Below are 18,324 nucleotides of genomic sequence, written 5' to 3'. Positions count from 1 at the left end.
AGAGCCAGCAAAGGCAACTGAGATGTAGCCATTGAGTTTGAAAAAACATCCGTAGTGTTATTGGAAGAATGTGGAAGTCGAGTAAAAAAAGTAAACCAGCAGAGATGGACCAAACTGTCAAAAGCTGCTGTTACGTCAGGATGAGGACTGAGAATTTGTCATTGGATTTAACAACATGTTGGTAGTCTGTGACTTTGACGTGCAGCTTTGATAGAAAGGTAATGGCCATAGCCCACCTAGAGTGGATTTAAGAGCAAATATGAAGAAAGATTTAGAAACTGAGAGGAGAGACAACATTTGAGGGTATTTGCTGTAGTGGAGTTGAATAATGGGACAGTAGCTGGTGAGAGAAATGGGATGAAGAGATTTAAGATGAGAATGAAAGCATGATCTAACCATAGGATCTGGTTAGGAATGCGGAAACTTAATGATTCAAGAGAAAAAGGGTAGTATTGCTGAAGCAATGTCCTTGAACTAGTGAAAAAGAGTGTGACATCACTGGTGAAGAGATTGGTATAAAATAGCAGTATTCTCCTGTAGTAAAGGTGACCAAATATATGAGTGCCCATGCTGACATTTAAATATATAGGTGTGTGTGTGGTGACAAATCTGTGGCAGTTTTCTTGATGGTTTCATTTGCTTCAGAGTGGTAGCCAAAAAGGTCTTAGCTATGAATGAGGATCAGTGGGAGAGCTGTGTGAGGTTTGAGAAGAGGGAGGAAAATGTAAAATATGGTCTCTAGCAGAATGGGAGAGTGAACAGACTAGTGAAGTGTGAATGCCAAGCAGAATTAGGGGCCAGCTTTATGTTTGTGATTATGAATTTAAAGTGGGATCAGTCAATATGATTTTATGTATTCATCCAGACTTACTTAACTGCGTGGGTACTAACAAGAGTTAGTTGGAGAATTGGATTTAACTAGGATTATGATTTTGACAAACTAAAGACAATGAAGCAGAAGAGAGCCAAGAAGGCATTAAAGATGTATGCAAGTGAGTGATTGTAATAATTGACCATGTAATGTAATTTGGGGTGATAAGAAAGAGAAGCTGTCTATATATAGTGTATGTATATGTGTATGTATATATATACATAGTAAAGGAGAGAAGTTTAAAGATATTGAGAGGCCAGGTTATTAGAAGTGTCATTTATGGAAATATTAAAATCTTAGGAATTAAAACCGGTGAATGTTGGAGAGGTCAGTAAACCAGGAACTAAAATTGTCTAGCAATGAGATTGATGACCCAAGAGAGGTAGCTTACATCAGTAATGAGAGGTAGTGAGAGATATAACCTAACATATAACATGAAAATCAAAGCTGGCAGATTTAGGGTAGGAGATGTAGAGATAGCAGTTCTTCTGTTCCATCTTCAGGGCCACGGGTATAAGACATGTGTGGGGGAGGATAAAGGTCACCACTTGAGAGCTGCAAGGGAAGCAGTGTTCTTAGTGGGGAGCTGGGTTTCTATTCGAGCACTGGTTGGCAGACTATAGCTCACAGGAAAAATCTGGCCCACCACCTGTTTTTGTATGCCCCATGAGCTAAGAATATTTTTTATATTTTTTAAATGATTGATAAGAGTTCAAAAGAAGGAAAATATGACATGTACAAATTGTATGAAATTCAGATTTCAGTGCCCATAAAATAAAGTTTTATTGGGACATAGCCACATTCATTCTTTTTTGTATTATCTGTGACTGTTTTTGTGCTACGGTGTCTGAATTGAGTAGTCCAGACAGAATTCCTACAGGACATTGTTATTGCTTCACATGGCTACTCAGCTAAATCACAGTGATACAATTACAGCTGAACAGAGTTTCATGTGTATCACCATATGACAGCATTTTATTTTATTTTATTTTTTACCAGTGCATACCCCATTGTGTCAAAAAAGAGAAAAGTGTGGGGCGCCTGGGTGGCTCAGTCGGTTGAGCATCCGACTTCGGCTCAGGTCATGGTATCGCAGTTCGTGAGTTCGAGCCCCGCATCAGGCTCTGTGCTGACAGCTCAGAGCCTGGAGCCTGCTTTGGATTCTGTGTCTCCCTCTCTTTGCCCCTTCCCCGCTCATGCTCTGTCTCTCAGAAATGAATAAACGTTAAAAAAATTAAAAAAAAAAAAAAAAAAAAAGAGAAAAGTGAACTTTGAATGTTACCATTTTGAGGCATAGTCAAGTGTGGATTATTTTGTGAAGTTAAATGGCAAAGCATTGTTTATTATGCAGTGATACTGTAGCTGTGCTGAAATTATATATATTGACATTACCAGAGTCAGCCCTCATCGTAATATTCCCAAATCACAGGAAAGCAAAAATAGAAAAAAAAAAGAAAATTTGAAATGGAATATCTAATTACAGAATTTTATTCACAAAAAAAAAAGGAATGAGGCTGTGACCTTACATTATTAGTCTATGAGTGGCTTGTTAGCCAAACAGGGAAAGCTGTTCACCAATGGTGAGTGTTTGCAGCAGCAAAAAAAAATAAAAAATAAAAATATTGTATATAGAGAAAAATTTCCTTAAGACTATTAGCTTTTTGGCAAGAACACTTGCTCAAAGAATTGAGGTCATTGAGAGCAACATCAATAGTCAAAAAATAAGACGAACAATTTTGAGTGATTTTCTTTGATTCGTGTTTATTTTAGGAGTCAGCGCTGAGTTTGGAGTAACTAAAGAATTATCTTCTCTGTGTAGTCTGCATGGAACAAGTATAGGCAAGAATATTTTTAAAGAAAGATGAGAAAATAACAGGTACAGTTTGAAATGGAGTCTGCTAAGGTGTGTTACAAGTGATAGTAGTTAAAATTACGTATGGTACAGAAAAAGGCTTAGTTGGACAAATTGACAAAGCTTGTGCAAACAGCAAGGTGGTTGAGGCCTATATTTATTTATTTTATTATACATCAGCAGGTACATTGTGGAAAATATCTGAATCTATCATATGTTATTTTACCACAGTGTAAGTGGTACATCATTCTTTCTTGTGGACTTACATCATCAATTCTGTAAATTTTTGTTAGAAATTGGAACTGAACATCCAATTTATCTTAGTATAAAGCAAGTTGATTGCTTAGCAGTGGTGATGTTTAGTTGTGATTTTTTAAAAAAGATTGTTACAGACTAAATTTTGTGTAGTCCCATTCCCCCCACCCCCCCTGCCATTTATTTTGTCAAAGCCTTAAACCCCAATGGCTGTATTTGGAGATAGGGCCGATAAGGAGGCAATTAAGGTTAAATGAGGCCATTAGGGTGGGGCTCTGATAAGATAGGTTGGTGTCCTTAACCTTGTCTCACACTTGAGATCAAGTGAACACACAGAGAAATGGCAGCTGCCAACAAACCAAGAAGAGAGGCCCCACCAGAAATTACACGTTGGTCCCCTGATCTTGGACTTCCAGCCTTTAGAACTGTGAGAAAATAAATGAATGTTGTTTAAAGCACCCAGTCTATGGTATTTTGTATGGTAGTATGAGCTATCTAAGACAAAGACAAGATGAAGGTTTTTCTAAGTGAGAAGAGCCATGTTCAATTGTCACTGAGTTTTCATTAAACACTGATTAATTTTGGAAGTTAGTTTTTGTCCCAGACTTGGTAATGTTTCTTAATGAATACAACCTAAAATTAACAGGCAAAACCGCGCTTATTATGCCATATGTAAATTAATAAAGTCATTTGAATCACGAATCATGCTGCTTTATATACTTCCTGTGCTGTCAGAAATTAAAACAGGAAGCAAGATCATCATTCCCACATAAATTTGCAGCAGATATATTTTCTGAGCTCCAGCAACAGACTTTGTAGCCTTTTTATTGCTCTAAACCTCATATAACCAGAGCTAGGGATCCTTTCTCAACTCCACAGCCTATTATATAACACATCCTGGTTCAGAATTCTCTTAACTCTCATCTGGAGCATTACAGTACTCTTAAAATTCTATTAACTTCCAGTATTGTCCTTATCCAGTTCATCTTTTTACATATTTCCCAGAGTGGGTTAGCTGAAATGTAAATTTAACTGTGTTTATCTGCCTTATTTCCTTTCACGATGTTTCTCCGCTCCCAACAGATCCCACAGGACTCTCAGGGACTGCATTATGGAAGAATTCAAAGTAGATGAGGCTCCAGCCCCTCTCTGATATCCCCACCACCACACCACTACCCTCCTGAAGCAGGGCACTTTCTTTTATCTATTTTACATATTGAGTTGCTTTAAATTTTATTGTGAGAAGGATTTTTGATGATTAAAGTTTTATAGCTACTGGTCTACAGGTAAAGTTCAAGCTCCTTAAGCAGTTTGGGGTTCTACAGCGCCTCCTTTGAACCCTTGTCACAAACTTAAGCAACACAGAACTTTCTTCTGTGTAGTTCCTCTGTGCCTTTGCTTATATTACCCATCTGCCTATAGTATTCTTTCTTTTCTTCTCCCCACCTGGCTATTTGCATTGCTTCATTTTAGGCTTGTTTCAGGTGTTATCTCCAGAAAGCCCTTTCTAGCCACCTCCCTCCCAGGCAGGTTGGGGTTAGGCATCTTTCTTAGTGCTCTACAAACTGCTTATCCTCCTTACAGCTTTTTTGTTGTTGTTTGTACTTTTTTTCCATTGTTTATTTCTGTTTCATTTGCTAGAGGTTGGACTCCTTAAGAGGAGGAAATATGTTTTAAAGTCATCCTTCTATATCTACAGTGATTCTAAAGAGCCTGTACGGTAGACATAAATAGTTGTGCAGTATATTTGATTACTGCCTGTATCTTTCTGATGCATCCTGCAGTAGATATGTAACCTAAAATTAAATGTACTTATGTTATCCCTGTGTAAAAATTTGGTTTCTGTTGCATGTGTTTATTGGTCATAATGTGCACAAACACTTGAGTTTAAATGTGCATTTAAAAAGAAAGATGAGAATATCATATGGAGTTTTTATTAATAACTAGAACTTCAGTTTAATAGCTGTTCTGTATTTGTACACGTTGAAATGTGAAGCTTTTCCATGTAATCTCATGCCAGTGTTGACCCATGTGGATTAAAATAGACCTATTTTAATCTATGACCAAATTAGGAATTAGAATATCTATCCAGTGGGGATTTGTAAATTATTGTAGTTTGTAGCATGACAGGTTTATATAAATAATTGCAGAGATTCCCACTGTGTTTTAAGTTAAAAACTAAATTCAAATAGAGAATTCAAATAGAGAAATGTATTGATATAAGTGAATTTTTTTTTTTGCATGTTTTTCTCGGATGTCTTATTTACATCTTCTTGGATCATCAAAACTTACTTGATAAAAAGAAAATTTTATTTCATTAATCTAAAGTATTTACTTGTGATCCCTCAATTCAAATTTGTTGTGTACTTAACTAATTTTCCTTAGTGTGTATTAGTAGTATATTTATTTTCTGAAACATTTCTCAAGTTAGATTTTAATGAAAATATTTTAATAGAATGAAGTCATTTCAGAATTTATTTAAAACAGTTCTTAATACATTGAACATTGCTCTTTTATAAGCTTACATTTTACTATAAAATAGTTCTCAATGAATTTTTTTGTTTTTCAAGAACTTGCCTGTAATGCTTCAATGATTTAAAATTATAAACTTTTCTTTTCATACAGATAAAGACACAATAAATAAAATTAGAGATTTACGAATGAAAGCTGAAGATTATGAAGTAGTGAAGGTGATTGGTAGAGGTGCATTTGGAGAAGTTCAATTGGTAGGTTATTTTAATGAGATTAAAAACCAATAACTTTAGGGACGCCTGGGTGGCTCAGTCGGTTGAGCATCCAACTCTTGATCCCAGCTCAGGTCTCATCCCAGTTGGACTCCGTGCTGGGCTCCATGCTGGGCTCTGTGTTGGATGTGAAACCTACTTTAAAAACAAAACAAAACGATAACTTTAAAATTAAAAAATCCATTTGTGTGTTTAACATATATTATTTGGGATGGTATTGGTTTTTTTATAAAATTGTTGCTTTAAATTATTTTAGATAGTCTTGCCAAAGATGTGAAAAAGCCTAGAGTCAAGTACAGCAGGTAATATGAAATATTTTCCCCAAGCATCCATGGGTAGAGAAGAGGTTTCAGACATCAGAAGAGAAATCTATACTTGTAATATTAGACTTCAAAATGCTGTGGAATCCTAAGTTTTATAAATAGAAAGCAGCATGCATAACCAGGTAGAGGAGATGGAGTGTGTCATAATGTAGAGAATAAAGATTTTTTCTAACATGACTTGCTTCTGGTAATTGAAGCCTTGAGATTATCTAATTGGGATAATTCAGCAGAAGAGACAAAATAAAAGTAGCTAGAACAATAATATTATTTAACAAGTTGTTAAAATAATTTGGTAAATTGTCTTGGTAAATCCTGAGCTTTAATTGTTAACAAAAGGGTTATTATTTTCCATTTTCAATTTTAAAGGTAAGGCATAAATCCACCAGGAAGGTATATGCTATGAAGCTTCTTAGTAAATTTGAAATGATTAAGAGATCTGATTCTGCTTTTTTCTGGGAAGAAAGAGACATCATGGCTTTTGCTAACAGTCCTTGGGTCGTTCAGGTATGATTTTGCTTCTATTTCATTATTGCTTTATGAGTTTGTAACTAAACGTATGTGAGAAGCTTAGATTGTTTTTTAGAAGAGTAATAGAGAATTTATTATTGATTACAGAATTGTCTGATATATCATTTTTTAATCATAAAATTTAATTTTATTGGGTTGTCTCTAGGAAGAAAGGCCAAAGCAAAATAATTATGTGCCTATAGACTTTAAATATTAGAAAACTTAACTAATCTGCTTTGATTTGGGGGAAGTCGTACATTATTATCTTATAAGAGGATACTTTTATTTAATATTGAAATTTAAGTTTGTTCCCCAGATAGGAGATCCTTTTCTTTTATTTAACCATCTGTTCCTCTATTTGTCTCTCTTACTTTGTGGAGAGGAAGGAATGGGAAAATGAAGGAAAGTTGAGTTAAGGTAGGCCTTCAAATAATCTTGTATTGGCTGTAGGGTTTTCAGTAGAAAGAAAAATACAGTAGAAGTCAGTAGTTATAGGTTCTAGTCTTAACGGTCAAAGACCTGTCTATGAAGCTGTGGCCAAGATAATACATCTCTGGGCCTCAATTCCCTTGGTCAAAAATGTGGAAATTGCCTTAGATTGTTTTTTCCAACTATGGAGATCTCAGGTGAAGTCATGGGGACAAGCAGGAATTTGGGTAGGTTATAATTCTGGGTTTTCTGTTTCTACCTCAACTAGAGTGACTCCGCATTTTTTTTGTCTTATGTATTGGGGGTTCTTATGTAAAGATATATGGGGTAAGTAAATCATCTTCTGGTTTTAAAAAAAGAAAAACTGCCGGTACACTAATCATTTCTAAATTACTAATATGAATTTTGTGATTTATTAATTTACAGTATATAGTAGAGTATCCTAAAGAAGCATACTAGTAATTGGAATAAAGAGAATATGGAAAATGTTTAAGATTTACATGTGACTTTTTATACCTGAAATGTCTGCTCTATTTTTATCAGTTGTATGGAGCAGGGATTTTCAGGCTCAGTATTATTGACATTTTGGGCCAGATAGTCTTTCGTTGTTGGGGCTGTCCTGTACATGATCAGATTTTTAGCAGCATCCCTGGCTTCTACCCAGGGGTTGCCAGTAGCAGCCCTCCCCAGCCCACATACCATTTGCAACAACAGAAATTGTGTTTAGATACTGTTGAATGTTTACTTGGGTGGTAGTTGGGGGGGGGGGGGGGTGGTGTCAGAAGACAGTTATTTCCTCTGGTTGAGAACCACTGCTACCAAATCAACATTGTTTCTTTAATTATGGTGCCCAAATGACAAATTGTATCCTTTAATTTGGGATAGCCATGAGATGCCACTTAGTTTCTTATCCTTTCCTAAAATATCTTTTTAAATTAAAATAACTAAATTGGTAACTAAAATCATTAAACACTACTGAAAAAATGAAACAAAGATTTTAAGTCAAATGTCTGTGTAAATAAGGTATCATTTTCTCTAGGGCTTTATTTTTAGTTTGATTCTAATCTTCTTGTGTTTACTCATTTAAAATGTTCTTTTGTGGGGCGCCTGGGTGGCTCGGTTGGTTAAGCGTCCGACTTCGGCTCAGGTCATGATCTCGCGGTTCGTGGGTTCGTGCCCCGCGTCGGGCTCTGTGGTGACAGCTCAGAGCCTGGAGCCTGTTTCGGATTCTGTGTCTCCTTCTCTCTGTGACCCTCCCCCGTTCATGCTCTGTCTCTCTCTGTCTCAAAAATAAATAAACGTTAAAAAAAATTTTTTTTAAATGTTCTTTTGTAAATTTGCTCTTTTTTTAACTTCAGCGCTGGTCAAATAAGAAATTATATTTATGCTTGGTATTCTTGTGAATTTCATATCAATGGACCTCACTCTTCCTGCTTGACTCTAGCTGTTGTCCTCTTCCTGCTTGTTAGTTGTTACTGCTCCTCCTCTTATTGACTGCTCTTACTTATTGAGCATCTGTTGTACCCATTATGTTCTACATTCACTAATCTTTTTAACAACTCTGAAAGGTAGTTAATCCTTATTGATATGCCTCCAATTTATAGATTAATTTATGCTTCTCTTCATTAGACATTTTTAAGCACTTACAAACTGCCACTGCTAGGTCCAGTCTTTGACCTAGCAGCAGGTATAAAAGTCAAACAAGTTTATATAGTCCCTTAAATTTTTCTGGAAGAGATTGTAGTGACAGAGACTTAAGGAGGTTAAACAGATTGCCCCGTCACACAGCTAATGGACAGCTGAGGCTGTAATCGTTTTTTTAGACTTCTTGAGAATTGTGGTATTAATATAAATTTAGCAGTAGACCTCACCAAAAGCACATGTTAAGTCAGAATCACAATATTTCTTTGCTTAGGAGACTTGAAAGTATTATAATTTTTAAAAAATTCTCACTGTATAAAATTTAATTAGTATAGCAACATATAGAGAAAAAAGTTTCCAACTCCTTAAAAATAACCACAGTTAGGGGTGCCTGGGTGGCTCAGTCGGTTGAGTGTCCGACTTCGGCTCGGGTCATGATCTCACACTCCGTGGGTTCGAGCCCTGCATCGGGCTCTGTGCTGACAGCTCAGAGCCTGGAGCCTGCTTCGGATTCTGTGTCTCTCCCTCTCTCCACCCCTCCCCTGCTCATGCTCTGTCTCTGTCTCAAAAATAAATAAAAACATTTAAAAAAATTAAAAAAAAAAAAAAGAAATAATCACAGTTAATAGTTCCTTTGAATATGCAAGGGTCTTTGTGGTATTTATGTTTGTGTGTGTCTTTTTTTTAAAGAGCACTATAATTACTGCAATTTGATTATTTTAATTAAATCTTAGTATTTTTGCCATTTTTTTAATGAAACAGTTTCGCTTAATGATTTTTTTTTCTGTATTTGAATAGCTTTTTTATGCATTCCAAGATGATCGTTATCTCTACATGGTGATGGAGTACATGCCTGGTGGAGATCTTGTAAACTTAATGAGCAACTATGATGTGCCTGAAAAATGGGCACGATTCTACACTGCAGAAGTAGTTCTTGCATTGGATGCAATCCATTCCATGGGTTTCATTCATAGGTAAAGATAAAAATGCTTTAAATTTTTTCATTTGTTGAAGGGGGAGGCTGAAAATTACTTAAACTTAATTTGATTAGCATTTCCTACTTGAAATCCACCTCTTCCCCTCTCATGTGACATAAGTGGTATTTCAGAATTTAAAACTTTGAAATTCATAGTGTTATTATTTCAGCTTAATGTTGATATAAATGTATTCTTTAATGTCCCTTAATCTGATTACATAGCTTTTATCTGGTGTTCTGAAAAATAAAAATTACAAGCTGGTTTTCTGAGGTAGTGCCAGAGAGTTAACACTTTAAATTTTGTACACAAATTAAATTGCTTTTGATTAGCTTTTTATGCAAAATTTTAAATATATAAATCAATTTGCTTTTAATTAGTGAATAAATCATATTTATTTGTTAGAAGAACAATTTCATTTCTGCAAACACTGCTTGAATCCAATGCAGTTGCTGTGCCAAGTGCCAGTGATAACAAAAATGAGCATGATTTAGACCGAGTCCTGGGGTTATTTATATATTTATGTTGAAAAATGTGTTTCAGTTACTTTTATGTCTGAGTGTAATGTTTTTTATGGTTATTCTCTCTCATGGTTTGCCTTCTGCTTTGGAAGAATCAAACTCAAATTTTAATAAAAGGGAATATTAAATGTCCTTCTCTGAGGCATTAACATGTAAAGGAGTTTCCCTCCTGAAGTTCAATTTATAGATGTGATAGAAACACCTAAGGATCAGAAATGGCCTTATCTATAATGAGTAAAGATACATGGCCTAAAATAACTGCCTCATAAAATTTTGATCAGTGTCTGACCAGTTTTAGAAACACTCTACTGTTTTCGTTTTCCCCCCTCAGAGATGTGAAGCCTGATAACATGCTGCTGGATAAATCTGGACATTTGAAGTTAGCAGATTTTGGTACTTGTATGAAGATGAATAAGGTTAAATAATTAGATTTTAATTTAGTTTTTGCTATTTCAAGATAGATGCTTTTTAGAAAAATGCTGTAAGAATGTACTAACCGTAGCTGGTCTTGTACAGAATTGGTGTGACCTGTCTTAATTGTTGAAATAGATGCATGGTTTCAATTTTGTATTAGTAACTTGTAAGTGATTTATATTTTTCTCTGTATTTAAAGTAAGTGTTCATTGCCAGGTTTATTAAATCCTTTATAACAACTCTGTAATATACACTACTACTGGTAACTAGAAATGGAATTAGTCACTAACTACTAAGACCAGTGTTAAAATTAGACTTTCATAAAAATTGGATCTCAGTGATATGTGTATTTTTTAGTGTTTTACTTAGCCTTCTGAGAACATGTAAAAGATCTTACTACCTATTTTGGGAGTCAATCTTTAAAGATACCATCCTCATTACTTACATAATAAATAACATATTTATAGCTGAAGTAGCAAGTATGCTTACTTTGTTTCAGTTGAAACAATTTATATTCTTTGAAACTTAACACAGAACAATATCAAAAAATCGTATTTATTATTTCAAAAGGAGAATTATTTTGGTTAGAAGAAAATACTACATGGAACTTTTGTGTGAACATTTAATTGTAATTCTGTTGTGTTAATACCAGCTAAAATAAGTAACAGATATGTATAGTTTTTGCATTTAGTTTTGGTGGGGGGGGGGTTTGGAGAGTTAAAATTCATATTAAGTAGATATTCAGTGTGCTCAGTGCTATTACACCCTTTTCTTTTACACATGCTTCCCCATTTTATATTTGTACAGTCAATTCTTGAATGTTTTCTTCACAGTTTCAAGCAGAGTTAAATTGAACAACTATTTTAGCAAAAAAATATATATAATTAAATCAGCCTTTATATATTAATGTTATCAAATGATCATCCTATCAGTCCCTCAGTCTGTTTGTATTGGCTTATATAGTTGTTCTCTGCAGTTCAGATGAGGTCATTATATTGGCACAACTGTTTGGCAGTGTGTCTTCCTAGTGAGTATTATTACAAAGTAAAAATCACTGATGTATCCACACATACGCATATTACAAATATATTACATATATAATATGTATATGTGATTAGAGTGTGTTCATTTTTATCAAGTTTGCATTAGGTTTTAATATATCTTATAGCCCAAAGATTTAGAATTCTACAGGTTTTATTAGGAAAGTCCTTTTAAATAATTGAGGCTTTATATTTGTATCCTAATTCAAAAGTTGAACTGCCACTCTTTTTAGGAAGGTATGGTACGATGTGATACAGCAGTTGGAACACCCGATTACATTTCCCCTGAAGTATTAAAATCTCAAGGTGGTGATGGTTATTATGGACGAGAATGTGACTGGTGGTCAGTTGGGGTATTTTTATATGAAATGCTTGTAGGTGAGTAAAGGAGAATTTTGTGTACCTCTAACATAGTTGTTCATTCCAAAACTTAGCCATTTTTCTTCTTCTAATAAAATATTTGTTACATTAAGCAATATTAATTTTGTTTGTAGAAAGCAAACTGATCCAAACTTGCTTTGTATGTTTTTAAAAGCTATTTAGAAGCTTAAAGCAACTTTGTGATATGTTTTCTTTTATGTATATATGTTAAGTATGTCTTTAATGCATATGTAGTAATCCTTATACAGGTAATATTGACTCTTTTCCTTTGAAACTGATTTTTTTAATGTATCTTATTTATTTTTCTTTTGTTTCCCTATCAATTTTTCAGGTGATACACCTTTTTATGCAGATTCTCTGGTTGGAACTTATAGTAAGATTATGAACCATAAAAATTCACTTACTTTCCCTGATGATAATGATATATCAAAAGAAGCAAAAAATCTTATTTGTGCCTTCCTTACTGACAGGTAAATAGTCTTAACATTGAACTTTATTCTAAGGAAATTCTCATTTTGCTGCTCAATATTTGAGGTCTGTATCTGAGCTCCTATATTTGAACTATTGAAATAAAAATATAACCATTCCCCAAATCATTCGTGACAGTGAAATCTAATATTTTATGATATTCTAGATGGCTTTTCTGGATCTCAAGTCACTTGTGTTACCTCAGAATTTGAAGTAATACTCTTTTCTGATGGCTAGACTAGATGATTTTTTTAAATTTCATTGTTGAATTTTTTAACTTGGTTAAGTATAAAAATTATATTTTCTTGAGTCTGAGGGTTTTTTTTTTAATTTTTTTTTTTTTAACGTTTATTTATTTTTGAGACAGAGAGAGAGCATGAACGGGGGAGGGGCAGAGAGAGAGGGAGACACAGAATCCGAAGCAGGCTCCAGGCTCTGAGCCATCAGCCCAGAGCCTGACGCGGGGCTCGAACTCACGGACCACGAGATCGTGACCTGAGCTGAAGTCGGACGCTTAACCAACTGAGCCACCCAGGCGCCCCCTGAGGGTTTTTTAAATACATGTTAACATCTCTGAAATTAGAATACATCTTCTAGTCAATGGCATATATTAATTTAATTGGGAACATTTATTTCTTAGTGATGGGAAAATGATGTATCTTCCACTTGATACTGTTTAAGATAATGCAGTATTGTATAGTTGAAATCTGCTAAGAGAGTAGAATTTAAATGTTCTTACCCACTCCCCTCCCCACCCCTCCCCGCCCCACCAAAGGGTAAATATGTGAAGTGGTAGATGTATTAATTAACTCAATGGGAGCGTTCTTTCACAATGTAAAAACATCACTTTATACTCTACATATCTTAAGATTTTGCCAAATGTACCTCAGAGCTGGAAAAAAAGATTTAATTATGTATGATTGTATATTTGTTGAAATTAAGTAAATAGTGCAAAGCTATAAAGATGTATTTCCTACCTCCTTTCCTTTAGAGATGGTCATTGGTATGATGTCTTTCTGATTCAGTAAGCATTTTTATAAATGTATATGCATGTATGTGTTTTAGAAACAAAAATGGCATATTTTGTGTACCCTTATGGTATACTTTTTTAAGCATGAACCAAATGACTTACTAAGATTATGTTTGATATTTATGTTTATATATTGTTAATTTAAATATTTGGGAGGCCTAGTGCTTTTAGATATGTTTCAATTTTAAATTCATTATAATTAAAATAAACTTACTGTCCTTCATTTTTTCCTTTAGAGCTTGAAATATACAGTATTTCAAATTTTTACATTTAATATATGTACTCTATAAATATAAGTACTATGCTGTACGTTAGGTGCTAGGGATAAAGAAATGAAAAAGATATACATCCACTGTTCACTACCTTATAGTCCTTTGGAGGAAATAGACAAGCAAATGAGACATTTATTGTACAGAGAGATAAGTACTCTGAGTTTAATACTGTTTATATGCCGTAGAACCATGGACAGTTTCCCTGATCTGGCCTGGGGGAGTCAGTGAAACCTTTTTTTAGAAAACAATTTTTTTAAATGTTTGTTTATTTTTTAAAAAAATTTTTGAGGTTTATTTCTGAGACAGAGCATGAGTGGGGGAGGGGCAGAGAGAGAGGGAGACACACAATCCAAGGCAGGCTCCAAACTCTGAGCTGTCAGCACAGAGCCTGATGCGGGGATCTGAGTTTAATACTGTTTATGTGCCATAGAACCATGGAGAAGTTTCCTGATCCAGCCTGGGAGAGTCAGTGAAAGCTTCTTTTAAAAAAAAATTTTTTTTTTTTTAATTCTTGAGAGAGAGAGAGAGAGAGAGAGAGAGAGTGAGCGAGCGTGAGCAGGGGAGTCAGAGAGAGAGAGAGAGAGAGAGAGAGAGAGAGAGAAACAGAATTTGAGGCAGGCTCCGGACTCCCAAGCCGTCAGCACAGAGCCCGACGCAGGGCTCGAACCCACAAACTGCAAGATCATGACCTGAGCGAAAGTCGGACTGTCAACCGACTGAGCCACCCAGGCACCCCATGTTTATTTATTTTTGAGAGACAGAGAGACAGAGTGTGAGCAGGGGAGGGGCAGAGAGAGAGGGAGACACAGAATCCAAAGCAGATTCTAGGCTCTGAGCTATCAGCACAGAGCCTGACGTGGGGCTTGAATCTACGAACTGGGAGATCATGACCTGAGCCGAAGTCAGAGGCTTACCTGACTGAGCCACCCAGACACCCCAGTGAAAGCTTCTTAAAAAGATGTCACATTATATCAAAAGCAATTTATCTTTTAACTCATGAAAAATTTTGGAATTCGGGATATTCTTGTTTATAAGTACTCTAGTAGAGAACAGAAGTTGTTGAGTTCTCCTTTCCAAATCAGCTAAAGGCACATTTTTAAACATTTTATCTCTGTGTATACCTAAGAGGCCAGGAATCAGTAATTTGTCCCATTAAAACTCAGTTTTGTAGTAATGTCAAAAATTAGTTGTCATTGGTTTTTGACTGGTCACAAATATTTATAATAGGGTATTAAATGGAAATTTTAAATTTAAGATGTCTTTCTGAGCTTTTGTTAGCTTTTGGTATAAAGTTCTTGGTTGCAAAAAATGTATAACTACCACTGTTTTGAAAATCTATCAAGAAAATTCACTGTATTATGGGGCACCTGGGTGGACTAGTTGGTTGGGCACCCGACTTTGGCTTAGGTCATGATCTCGCAGTTTGTGAGTTCTAGCCCATGTCGGGCTCTGTGCTGACAGCTCAGAGTTTGGAGTGTGCTTTGGATTCCCTGTCTCCCTTTCTGTCTGCCCCTCCCCTGCTCATGTTCTGTCTCTCTCTCTCTAAAAAATGAATAACATAAAAAAAAAAAAAAAAAGAAAATTCACTGTTTCATTCATGATACTAATGAAGCAAGGCAAGTGATTTATCAGTATTTTTGTTGTCAATAGAAAAGTCATTGAGTATCAACAAGTCTGTGTTTTTCATATATATATATATATATATATATATATATATATATATATATATATGTGAATTTTTAAGTTTATTTTGAGAGAGAGAGCACGAGCAGGGGAGGGGCAGAGAGAGAATCCCAAGCTGACAGCAAAGAGCCCAATGCAGGGCTTGAACCCACCAACCGTGAGATCATTACCTGAGTTGAGCCAAAATCAAGAGCTGGACACTTAACTGACGGAGCCACCCAGGCACCCCCTCATACATATTTTTAAAAATTCTTTAGGATTCTGTCTTCAACTAGTTTTTTAATTTCAGCTGAAAATTACACTGACAACCAATGTAATTTCAAGGTGAAATAAAACTATTTTTATCATCATGCACAGATTTTAGCATTATGTCCACAAAGATATCTGGACAGGTTATAATAATATCTTAAATGATTAGTAACTTTTTTCTTTCCCTCTATTCAGAGAGGTGAGATTAGGACGAAATGGTGTGGAAGAAATCAAACGACATCTTTTCTTCAAAAATGATCAGTGGGCTTGGGAAACACTCAGAGACAGTAAGTTATTTTTGTCTTGAACAATACAGTGGATATTCAAAAGTAGTTGTAGTAAATAATCTGTTGAAACTTCCATGCTAATATATGTGTATAATAAAAATCTAAAGTACACAGATGTGGTTATGTATATTATCCTACCCTAATTAGAGAGAGACTATTTGATAATATTGGGAAAATAGTACTGCTACTTCTTTTATATCCCATTTGAGATACCAAGATGAAATATTATATAAATGAGGTGGAATTAGGCTCAGCAGTCATGCTTTGATATTTGATCTTTGTTGACTTGCCTTTTGTCTTAGTATTAAAATACCTCATTGTGAAGAAAGTTAATAAAGGGTAATTTAAATTAAAATATATTTCCTGTGAAAGGACAAGTTATCTTGTTTTTACTAAACTTAAAATATAAAATATAAAGTTCTATTATTGATAAATACCAGAATTTAATTTGTATGTAGATACAGGAAATTACAGTATACTTGATTCCATCAGATTTGCAGCTTGCAGTTCAGAAATGAAAATATGTAGTGTGCAAGAGGTTCATTTTCAGTCAGGTTAGGACATTGCCCTACTTAAAAAAAAAAAGTTAAAATTATAAATGATTCACAGAAAACCTTGTTTAACATAATGGACTAAAAATTATAATGGTACCCAAGTTGACCAACATCTTTTTGTGGATTTGGAAGGCCAAGCATTCATCTTTTTCCTGTTGAAGTCTCAGGAATTTTTTCCCTATTCACAGAAAGGATAATATATACCAGTTCCTAACTTCCTGCTGTAGCAGTAACAGTAAACAGTAATAATGGAAATAAATTCAGCTGTGTGGTTTTAGAAACAGTTACAAATTAAATAGGTAGTACATACTTGTCTTAATGACTCCCTGTGTAGTTGAGACTGTGAGGGAAAGATTAGAAGAAATGAATCTTGTTAATTTTGAAGAAGCAGTTTGTAGTTTTGCCAACATTAGTGAAATATCCTAGTTACCAAATATTTTTAAAGTAACAGTTATATTGCCTTCAGGTACAGCACATACACTGTATACAGGCTATACAGTTGACTGAGAGGGAAAAGGGGAAATAAATTCTTGGAGGAATTAAAAAAATTATACTACTACAAAGAATGACACTGAACGACCTGCCATGTGGAAAAGCTACAGGCACATCTTGACCCTCAGAATTTATTAATAGTTATATACTGGGAAATAGAGAACTTCCTCCTCCTGACAAGTAAATGTGACATGATTATTGTCTTTACGCTGCATGAGAAACTGATGTAAAGACCAGGATGAAGACAATGGGATGATGAATTGTTGCACTGAAAAATTTCGTGGGTTTTTTTTTTCAAGCTATGCTCTTAGAAGTTTAAGAAAGCTGAAAGTTTACAGATACAATTATAATCTGAAGAAAATTTAAAAGGCGATTGAAGAAAATAACAAAGTATCTTTCATATTGGTTTAAATTATTTTTCAGAGTGAAACGATGCATAAATAACCATAGAATAACCACAGAGTAAATCGCTGTAAACAGTAGGGAGGACATATTTCATTTAGTGTACTGAAAAACTGGTATTAATTAGGAGAGGGGGTAACCTAGTCAACAAATACTGAACATATGCTATATTCTGAGTACTGTTCTATTTCAGGCACTAGGAAAACATCAGTGGTCAAACCAACAAAAGTTCTTCTAGTGGAATTGGGGAGTCCAAATCAATGGCATTTTATGATATTGTTATACCTCCTTAATGTAACTGTTTATATTAATTTAAAGAACAGGTAAAATGAATTACTTTATTGATTTAAATCAAACTTTAAAGAATTTCTATAATTAGGTAATTTTATTAGTATTAGTGTTATTTCTCTATCTTTTTTTAAAATTTTTTTAATGTTTATTTTTGAGAGATAGAGACAGAGCATCAGTGGGGGAGGGGCAGAGAGAGAGGGAGACACAGAATCCAAAGCAGGCTCCAGGCTCCGAGCTGTCAGCACAGAGCATGATGCAGGGCTCAAACCCACAAACCGTGAGATCATGACCTGAGCTGAAGTCAGACGCTTAACCGACTGAGCCACCCAGGCGCCCCTCTCTATCTTTTTAAAAATCTATATTATCTGTGATTTTGCTATGGTGTACTTAGATTTAACATAAACACTTTGCTATCTTTTCCTAATCCTAATGGCTCCTATTTTGTAGTTATTGTTAAAAAAAAAAAAAAAAAAAAGAGGAAAGAAAGAGAAATTGAAGTCTGTAGAACTTATTGTTCTCTGCTTCCCTTTCCCTCTTCCTACCCCTTCTTTACTTCCCACCCCTAAAATACCAAGAATACTTTTATTGTGAACTGACCTCTCTGACCTGCTAAGCTTTTAAAAATTATATAATAGTTATAATTC

At 34.7% G+C, this 18,324-nt stretch overlaps 1 protein-coding gene across 4 annotated transcripts in view; it reads left to right on the top strand.

Annotated features, from left to right (window-relative positions):
• ROCK1 (Rho associated coiled-coil containing protein kinase 1) overlaps nucleotides 1–18,324 on the top strand; it is a 160,861-nt gene that overhangs the window by 53,474 nt on the left and 89,063 nt on the right. For all 4 annotated transcript variants that reach the window (XM_019418335.2, XM_019418336.2, XM_019418334.2 and 1 more), the window contains 7 exons: nucleotides 5,604–5,704; nucleotides 6,412–6,549; nucleotides 9,421–9,596; nucleotides 10,449–10,533; nucleotides 11,805–11,949; nucleotides 12,284–12,422; nucleotides 15,850–15,941. In XM_019418335.2, coding sequence (XP_019273880.1) covers nucleotides 5,604–5,704; nucleotides 6,412–6,549; nucleotides 9,421–9,596; nucleotides 10,449–10,533; nucleotides 11,805–11,949; nucleotides 12,284–12,422; nucleotides 15,850–15,941 — 876 coding nt within the window. The remainder of the gene's footprint in view (nucleotides 1–5,603; nucleotides 5,705–6,411; nucleotides 6,550–9,420; nucleotides 9,597–10,448; nucleotides 10,534–11,804; nucleotides 11,950–12,283; nucleotides 12,423–15,849; nucleotides 15,942–18,324) is intronic.

This window comes from Panthera pardus, unplaced genomic scaffold (genome assembly GCF_024362965.1).
Source record: "Panthera pardus isolate Hobbes unplaced genomic scaffold, ASM2436296v1 HiC_scaffold_15, whole genome shotgun sequence".
In the NCBI taxonomy this organism is placed as follows: Eukaryota; Metazoa; Chordata; class Mammalia; order Carnivora; family Felidae; genus Panthera; species Panthera pardus.
This window is presented reverse-complemented; position numbering and strand designations above follow the sequence as displayed.